The sequence below is a fragment of the Colletotrichum siamense genome (genome assembly GCF_013390195.1).
Source record: "Colletotrichum siamense strain Cg363 chromosome Unknown KSG_Cg363_contig01, whole genome shotgun sequence".
NCBI lineage: Eukaryota > Fungi > Ascomycota > Sordariomycetes > Glomerellales > Glomerellaceae > Colletotrichum > Colletotrichum siamense.
In genome coordinates, this window is record NW_023501014.1 from 1,206,084 (window position 1) to 1,215,552 (window position 9,469).

At 53.2% G+C, this 9,469-nt stretch overlaps 3 protein-coding genes across 3 annotated transcripts; all 3 read right to left on the bottom strand.

Moving 5' to 3' along the window:
- Positions 1-2,676: 2,676 nt before the first annotated feature.
- On the bottom strand, positions 2,677-3,053 carry CGCS363_v000302 (uncharacterized protein; the record flags this gene model as incomplete). Its single annotated transcript, XM_036632151.1, has 3 exons — positions 2,677-2,766; positions 2,822-2,942; positions 3,013-3,053. 3 exons carry the CDS (start codon positions 3,051-3,053, stop codon positions 2,677-2,679), a joined length of 252 nt encoding a protein of 83 aa, XP_036501977.1.
- Positions 3,054-4,807: 1,754 nt separating this feature from the next.
- On the bottom strand, positions 4,808-5,197 carry CGCS363_v000303 (uncharacterized protein; the record flags this gene model as incomplete). The annotated part of the gene is made up of 3 exons (XM_036632152.1): positions 4,808-4,906; positions 4,966-5,083; positions 5,157-5,197. 3 exons carry the CDS (start codon positions 5,195-5,197, stop codon positions 4,808-4,810), a joined length of 258 nt encoding a protein of 85 aa, XP_036501976.1.
- A 1,205-nt stretch (positions 5,198-6,402) lies between these two features.
- LIPB-0 (Lipase B) lies at positions 6,403-7,839 on the bottom strand (the record flags this gene model as incomplete). The annotated part of the gene is made up of 1 exon (XM_036632153.1): positions 6,403-7,839. The coding sequence occupies one exon, from the start codon at positions 7,837-7,839 to the stop codon at positions 6,403-6,405; it is 1,437 nt and encodes a 478-aa protein (XP_036501971.1).
- Positions 7,840-9,469: the final 1,630 nt, after the last annotated feature.

Sequence of the window (9,469 nt, forward strand, 5' to 3'; positions counted from 1 at the left end):
GGAAGCAGAGGATGTCAAGGTTGACCTGCAGCGTGGCTTTGTCATTGGCGGTCTCAGCGCCGGCGGTGGTGCCGCAGCGAGTATCGGTGGGATATCGGCGGCGATCTCGGCCGGGTTGGATGGCTTCGATGGTCTCAGCCCGCTGAGAAGTCCCATCACGGGGATCTTCTCGGGCACCCCGATGCTCGCCACCAAGACTATGCTGCCGCCGCGTTTTAGAGAGATGTTCAGGTCCCGGGAGGAGAACGGCGACGGTAACGGCCAGACGAGTGCGATGGTCCGAGAACTTGAGGAGCTCCTCGGTACTGCCGTCAACACACCATGGTTCTCGCCGATTCACTTGGACTCATCAAACCCGGGAATTGTGAAGAACCATCCGCCCAAGGTCTTTACCTACTACACGACACTTGATCCCTTCCGCGACGACTGCCTGATCTACAACAAATGGCTTTCGGAATTGCAGGGTGTCGAGTCTCGAACTTCGGCGGTCGAGAATGAGAGCCATACAGCGTGGGTGTCACTGCCGCGGCCAGAGTGCCATAGTCGGAGGATTAAGGAGGTAACGCTCGACGGTATTTCCTGGCTGCTCGGTCTCGATTGGGACAGGGAGAGATCCGATTTGCCTACTTAAATCATTCTTCTACTTACTGTAGTTATTGAGTCAAGGCTATGAGTTTATCTTGCTTACAGAGGTGGGAAAATTTGCTGTCAGTTTGGGAGCTTCTTTCAAAACACCCAAACATTGTCGTCTTTAAACACTCAGGCAGTAGGCGAAAAAAATGGAATTAAGCTTGACTCTGCCGCGTCATGTAATGACATCCAGGTTTTCTTGGTGATGAGCGTTATGCGGGGGCTACGCAACGACAGCAGATGACTCATAATGAGCAATTTCAGAATTCAAACAAGTGATTTAACAGCGTGACTGCAAAGACCTCATATAATTGTTAAATCGTGCCGCTGTATAAATGACCCGCGGTTAGTGAGATGCAAATGGATGTGCTTCTTCAAGATAATTTCTGCCCTTTATTGACGTGCCCATCATGACCACCTCCGTCGTCTCTGTCGTCGAGCTATACAACCCCGAGGCCGAGTCAAGACTTGGATCTCGGATGCTTCTCGGACCTATCGACCACATGGTCTTTCCCACTGTTCCGACAAACGTAGTTCTCGTCTACGAACGGCCCATAAGTAGCCCCTTGGAGACCTTCATGACAGCACAAGCACTACAACTTTCACTCACACGTCTTCTCACGCACTATCCCCATCTCACCGGTCGGTTTCAGCTCAACAAAAGCTCCAACACATTCGAGATTGGAAACTTCTCAAAAGGCGTTGTCTTCTGGCAGGCAAAATGCGATGCGATCCTGAGCGACATCGCTGCGCAGAGCAGATCGGGTCGCATAATCGTTGAGAACCTGCCGGGCTGTGGCAACGCTTTGATGCCGCCGTTTGAGGCCACAATTGAAGGCATCTGCAGGGACCCCATCCTCGCAGTCCAACATACTCGCTTCGCGTGCGGTGGAGTTGCTCTGGGGATCCGCCTACACCATATGGTTTGCGATGCAGGCGGCTTCTTTCAATTTGTGCGAGACTGGACGACAATTCACCGACCCTCGTCTCTGCCATCGCCGCCGAATCTCAGTTACTACCTATCAGCGCCCGATGCCATGTCTGTGGAAGAAAAGCGTGCCGCTCTCGATGGCAACCCCTTGTTCAGGTACGCCCAAGATCAGAAGCCGGAGCCGGTCCCTGTCGACGCGCCGAGTACTATTTCAGCAGATGGGGACCCTATCGTCGGTCACACCTTGCACTTCTCCAGTGAACACCTTACATTACTCAAGAAAAAGGGAACGGATCCCTCTGGGCAGGGCTGGGTCTCCGCCTTTGAGTCAATGTCAGCGTACCTCTGCCAGACCATCTACAAAGCTCGTCTCCGTCTGCTCGAAGCATAGGGCGTGTCATCGTCATCAGCCGCTTCTCAGTTACGGCAGGGCTTTTGGGGTTCGATCGACACTCGTGATCCTTCGAGGCTCGGTCTGGGTTCTCGATACTTTGGCAATGCGTCACTCTCCATCCTCACCCGCATCGATCATTCAATACTTGCAGATGGCGAGCTCTGGCAGGTGGCCGAAGTAATCCATAACTTGGTGAGGTCGATGAACAAGACGAACATGGAAAATATCACGAAGTGGTTTGCGGCGCAGCCAGACAAGAGCCGCCTCAAGATGGACTTCGATTTCGGCACTGGGAACTTTGTTGTGAGCCAGTGGTCCAGACACGAGGTGTATTCCGGGGTGGACTTTGAGACAGACGTGGATGGATTCCCGGTCGGTCCGGCTCTCGTTGCTCCTCCTTTCACAGAGGTGTCTTTGATGGGTGGGCTGGCGCTGATGGTATCATCTCCACCTAAAGAGGCTCGTGAGAGTAACGAAAATAAGGCTCCTTCGACATCTGGGGTCCCCCGAGCCATTGATGCAACCTTTTCAGTGTCTGAGCCGGTATGGAAACTCCTGGTAGAAGAAGAGGCGTTTCGAAAATATATGTGCTAGAGACATGATACCCTGCGGAGCTTAACTCGGCTGAATCTGCACCTTCAAAAAAAAATCAAATCATTCATGTATCCACATCGACCTAGCGCTCTACATACAAACTTGGTGTACAACCTCTTCACGTCCCTTAGCAGTCGGCAATTTGGTTAACTTTACCCTGGTTATCCGCACAGCCCTTGTCGTATCTCGTCTTGTACTCTGGCTGGGAAATACAACACTGTCCTCTCGTTAGGAACTGTCGAGAAAGAAAGAGAATGTTATCAAAAACTTACAACTCCATTTTGGCCTGGCAAGGGTGTTCCGAAGGCGTCATTGCAGAGATTGTTTGATGGGTTGATTTGGCCGTTGGGCATGATGCAAGTGTAGCCTTTGTACACACCGGCAAGGACAATGCTACAGACCAACCAACAAGTTAGCAACATCTGCAGATAATCATCGTAAGGGGCTCGAAAGCAAAACTTACGCAGTTTGCGCCAGAGCAACGGCAATCAGAGTTGACTTCATTGTGTGGACTGGTAATGATCGAATACAAATTCAGAAGCGGGTGGTTTACCGTAGAGCCAGTCAGAACATTGGATTTCTTAGAAGTTCGTCCGAAGCACACAGGAACGGCAGCGGACGGGATTTGTACTCCGTCGTCGGATTTTGTACTCCGTGCAGGGGATTTTTACGAGTCATATCGTTGTGCAGGCTGTTGGTGGTTGACGACCGAAATTATTTCCTAATGTGATGAAAAGAGGATATTATCAAAATAAGGTTCTCTCGACAATTTATGCGAGGGGGCGGTCGCTCCGGTCTCAAGTCCTTTCTGATACGCCAGTTAAGCGGGTGATTAACGGGATCGGCGCGCATTTCGGCACCCCGATTGAGTCCGGGTTACTCCGCTGGAGCGGCCCCTTCGCGATAGTTCAGGCTTTGGGACCAAGCAGGGTCTCCGTCGACTGTGGAGGCTTGTTCCAAGACGTTATTCCCTTCCTTTTGCCGGGTATAAGGCGCAGGTTCAATACGACGTATGGAAAATGCACCGTGACTGACACGATCGGGTCCGAAAATAGCTGTTTGGCAAAGGCGAAGGTGTTTTGGCCACACGTATGCTGGTAGTGCAAAGATAACAGATGTCTGGTTTAAGGTACACACGCAACGATCTCATAAAGTTGAAGCTGCAAAACCTCGGCGCGTATTGGGCCCTAGTTCCGAAATAGTTCGTACAACTCAGGGGTCGACGTGGAAAGAAACAACGGCACCAGGCTATCGCAAAGCTGCCTATCCATGTCGCACTTGCGGGCGGCATTGCCTTGAATCTGACGTCACGAGGAGCCTTTTTAAAGCACCAAATTAATACGAACAGCTCTGGAAAGCACGGGCAATTCTTTGACCCCTCTAACTTCTACGATCGATCTACCGGATGGCGACTGGGGGCGTATGACGTCGATTTTATTCTCGAACGCGAACCTGCATTTTCAGAAGCAATAAAAGTCAAGATAAGCGATGCTCCGTTTGCAATTCACTGCTGTAGTTACGAGGCCGGAGGTGTGGGATAAGCAGGAGTCGTCGGAACACACAACTCGGGTGAGATACCTCCACCCTATCCCTCGGTAAACATGGATCAAACACAAACCACTTCCATCACGTTTGCCAATCCTTGGCCTACCCAAATTGAGTCCAGTCATATGTCGTTTACAGCAACTCGCCATATTGAGGCCTGATAGGGGTCCAGATCCAAGGATGAGAATTCTCTAGACGAATATGTCGACGAAGTTTCATGGCCCATCCTGAAAGAAGGAGACACAGCAAGGAAACCAACCCAGTAGGACCACTTCAGCCGGTGATTCGTCCAGTAAATTGCATTGTACGTACTCAGAGGCCAGTAACGATTGCCCGCGCCGACTCCAATGGCATCCGCCGAGCGAAAGCATCTGAGGGGGGCCGAACATACATACCATTGCTGTCTAGAAGAATATATAGATACCTTTTTTAATCAGCTTTGAAGTACAGATTACGTTCACTAGAATCCCACTAGCCCAGTCACACACGTAACTCTACGTGTTGAAAATGAAGGTTCTTGTACTTATGGTTAGCAGAGATCACATTCTAGTTAAAACCCGCTAAAAGCCCGTATTCAGGGCATTCTACCATCCCTTACCTGGCAGAATGGTTCTACTTACATGAGACCGCTATTCACCACAAAGACAAAATAATACTTCCAGTCATTCGTCACCTTCCTCGCCATCTACGCACAGATCTAGCCCTTTAGCCCATCATGGTCTCCCACATGAGCCCAGGGGTTTAGCCTCCCCGCCGTTGTCAGCGCATCCCTGCTCGAAGCTCGTCGCTCTGGCCGACTCGTCAAAGCAACACTTTCGTTCGTTAGCAATCGGCTGCTCTTGCAAGCATACACAGCATGTCGACAACTTACATTCCCCGGTGATTCAGGGAGGGGTGTTCCGGCAGCTGCGACGCAGATGTTGTCCGAGGTATTGACCTTGCCGTTGATGACACACGAATACCCTTGGATGACAGCACCAAGCACAATGCTAGAGTTGAGTTCCTTCAGTAAGCTCCCGCTAACTTTATGATTGTAGGGAAGCTTTGAAAACAAGAACTCACGCGGCCTGTGCCAGGGCAATTGCAATCAGAGTGGATTTCATGGTGATGACTGAAGATAGATCGGGGCAGATATCGAAGAAAGCAGAAAGATTTGGGAATGGTGACCGGATACCTGCAGTTGAATAGTTCGTCTGCATCCCTCCGTTAAATAGAATGGGACGACATGCTTTTGAGTCAGTATCAAATGGCATATGCCAGTTGACAACCCAAACTCCCAATCCCAAAATAGTCGACCGGCCCCCCTTTATCAACTGATCCAAGTTTGAGGGTTGAACTCAAAATCGGTTGTCGTATCGCGTTATAGCGTTTGATTGGTTGTCATTGGTCCTGTCAATTAACGGGATCAGCGCAGATCTCGGCTCAGTCCGAGATCCTCGGATGGAGAGGCGCCATCGCGATAGTCAGGGCTCTATTGAAACCAGCAAGGGTCTTTGATGACCTCGGCGACCGCTCAGTCCGAGATCATGGTAGCCTTATTGCACTAGATGCAAGGCGCAAGGCGCAGACCTAACGTGGGGACATACGTTAGGTGAGACGAGGCTAAGAGCAGCAGTGCTAGGAAGGCGATTCTATAGACCTTGGATTGCTGCTCTGTACCAGTTCTCAACTGTCAAGTCTACCGCGCATCTGGAAAATAAGACTCTGCTCCACCCTGCGCAACATTACGTAGGTACTGACGTGATCAGACACGCGGTCACAGGAAAGAGGCTACTTAGGGGTCTTGATGGGTTGTAGCCCCGGGGGACAATACCTACTATGAAGGCTTGTGGCTATCAGAGACCCTATGCCACGAGAATATCGGTTTCATCAGAGTTCATAGTCCGTATATTGCGAACTTGTTGGGCTGGATGACTTTGATAGCGTCAAGTCAGTTTCAAACCCCTAGCATCTCCTGGAGGCAGATTAGCATCCAAGGATGACGTTCAAGCAAAGAGGCAAGTCGTAACAGTAGTTAAGCATTCTGACGGAACGTATTTGGGAATGGTGTCTTCAAACTAATAATTTACCCGCAGACAATGTTCATCCATATGCCGGCAGTTGCGTCTAGCTGACTACACTGGGCGTCATATTTAACAGAGGTTGAAACTCAGAAACGTGAGGTAAATAGTTGACTTTCTATAACGTTGAAACATATTATAAACTGTCTTTATGAAGAATATACACCCGTCGCTCGCTTTCCCATTACTCTTCCCCGACTACACCACTACCCAACACTCAACCCCCAATCTCCGTCTCGGCCCCTAACTTAGGCGCGAGCATAACCCATCAAAGCCGGCTCGCCAATCAACTTGGGCAGGTAGGCCAACAACCGCACACCGGCAGCCACGATCGAGCCGGCAGTAGCAACACCGTCCTCGAGGTTCAGCCCGGGGGCGATGATGTCCTTGCACACATCGTTCAGGTTGATCCGGCCAATCTGCGCGGGGCCGCTGCCATTCTGCAGAGCATCCTTGACCAGCGCCGCAGTGAGAGGGTTCAAGAGCGTCGTCGCGTGTCCGTAAACACCACCAGCGGGACGACCGGCGCAGACCTTCTGGACCTCAACATTCGTAACTCCAACCCGGCGCGCGTCAGTGATGTACGCGGAGGCGGCGGTGCCCTGCTGCGGCTCGACGACCTCGTCCAGCAGCGCAGAGTAGAACGTCGTAGTCGGGACGTACGCGTCAGCACCGCCCTTGGCGCGGAGCGTGCTCACGAAGTTGGAGGTGTACTCCTGCTGGATGACGGACGGGTCGCAGGGGGCGTTGAGCGCGCCGGCGCCGGGGGAGAGGCAGAGCACGTTGGCGAGCACGGTGCCGTGGAAGTCGGGCGAGACGGGGAGGAAGTTGGAGACGACGGCGCGGGTGGACGGCCAGAAGGTGAAGGCCCACTGGGTGTCGAGGCCGCCCTGGGACCAGGAGACGATGCTGGCGTTCTTGCCGGTGATGCCGTTGATGTAGTTGGTCGCGTAGGCGACGTACTCGGAGTTGACCTGGGCGTCGCCGAGGAGCGCGCCGGGGACGTTGAGGAGCACGGGGTCGGCGTAGGGGACGCCGGTGAGGAGCTTGAGGAGGTTGCCGCCGAAGGCCTCGTTGGCGTAGGTGCCGGTGCCGGGGACAAAAATGACGGGGGGCTTCTGGCCGTAGGTGAAGGACTTGGGGATGTAGATGGCCTGGCGGAGCTGCTGCTCGGTGAGGGAGTAGGGCGCGTCGGCGGCGTCCTTCTTGGGGTAGATGGGCTTGGCCGGGTTGAGGGGGTTGAGGTTGTTGGTCGAGTCGAGCGGGGTGAGGGGCCCGACGAGCTTGTTCACGATGGAGGTTAGGTCGGCGCTGCCGAGGCCGAGGAGGCCGCTGCCGCTGAGGAGACCGCCGCTGCTGAGGATACCCTGGAAGCCGGAGAGGAGGCCGGCGGGGACGATGCCCTGGCCGATCTGCTTCTGGATGTTGCCGTAGAAGTCGGTGGAGCCGCCAGACTTGGAGCCCCAGATGGCGCCGAGCTTGGTCTGGAGGTCGTTCGCGTTGAGGACGTTGAGGCCGGCGGTGGGGTTCGTGCCCAGGATGCCGGAGAGGGACTGGACGTAGTTGGTCGGGAGGGAGAGGAGCTGGGTGACGCCGGTGAGGGAGTCGAGGAGGCCGGCGGGCGCGGCGTCGGTGGATTGGAGAAGGATCGCGAGAAGCGCGGCTTGCTGAACCGGAGAACGCATTTTTAAATGTTTGTTCTTGTTGTTTTTAAAGAGAGAAAGACTGCAGTGAATGTTGACCGGATTAGTAGTTAGAAAAGAGAGACAGAGATAGGGAGACAAAGATGAAGTGCTAGGAAAGAGAGAGTAAGTCTTGAGATGAAGCCTGTGAGTTGGATGAAGAACCTTTCTCTCTCTCTTGACGCCGGATCAACAAGATGCTTATATTCTTCCCTCGCTCACGACAGGATTCAGGATTCCGTGTTGATGTTGATGAAGCAAAGACAAAAAAAAAAGCCGTTGCCGTGCGCCACAAACGTCTTTCGAGGAGTTGAGGGGAGCATGCGAAGGCCAAGCGCCCTCCCGCCGGCCTTCCGCAGTCTAACCCAAGCCCCTCCTCTGAACAAATCTAGCTCGACATCTTCAAAGAGTGTGCAAGCAAACGCTCTCTTGCTAGAGCCTAGCCGTGCCGATCCCCAAGCTAAGCATTCCCCATGGCAAAAAGATCTTTACGGCGCGGGGGAGCGAATGGCAACCACAGAGAGATCTTCGGTGTTATTGTACGTCGTATTGGGTCATAGAGTTCGGTAGCGTTGTGCTCGTGTTGCTGTATTGGGAGATGGCGGCTAGTCTAGCGTAGGACCAAGCCGAGGCGTCGCCTCCCGTCCAAGGGCCGCCCGTCGTTCGTTCGTTCTATTCTCGCATGGTTCTCCCCTTTTGGGGGCGCCAGCCGGAGCGTTTGTGACGTTCTGCTGCTGCTGTTGCTTCTGTGGTAGTAGACTTTGAGATGGAAAAGTCGGATTGTCCTTTTGTTGGTAAGACGTCGTTGACTCGAAGTTAAGCTTGGTCGAAGCGCCACAACCGGCCGCCAAGCAGACTTCGCGGCTAATCTTCAGGTTGAACAAAGAAACAATGAACTACCTCGGCATCAACGGCTCCCTTCTTCATCTTCCCCAACCTTGCGTTTCCCCTTTCCTCACGTCTTCCTCAACAAACGAAAAGAAGAAGAAAGAAGCTTCCCCCCGACAGCTTTTCCCTGATGCTACCTAACCCCTGAACCATCCTTGTCCCCCCAGATCAAAAAACAAAAAACCATCCGAAGCCCGCCGTCCCAGCAACCCCCAAAAGCGCCCAAGCTCCCCAGATAAGCTCACGGATATATAAACATCGCCTCACCACACGGGCTTTTTTCTTCGTTCCCTTTTGGCGTCCAGCTCGGACGAAACAAAAAGCTTGCCCCCTGTCCCCGTGAACATGGAGAGATTTTCTCCTCGCCCGGCTGGCCTCGTTTTTGACAACCAACGGCTCCGGCATTCCTTGTCTAGCCCACGGCGCGAAGACAATGCATGTTCTCAAGACTTGCCCAAACCAGCAATCTTTCTTCTTGAGAAGACTGCTTCCCGTTCGCCGGGTCCATGCTTCGGTCCGATATCAGGTGGAACGCATCGTCCGGGCCTCCGGAGCATGGCATGACAACTGATACCATTCTTTCCCACGACAGGGTCTGGCGATACGGCGAACAAAGCTATTATGTTAGCCCAAGATCCAGCAACGGCCGACCATGATCTTCGTCCAGGAAAACCACGAAGGCCTCGGAAAGATCCGAGTTCGCGCATCGGCTTGGTCAACCCAGCCTACTGGGCCTCTCGCCTCC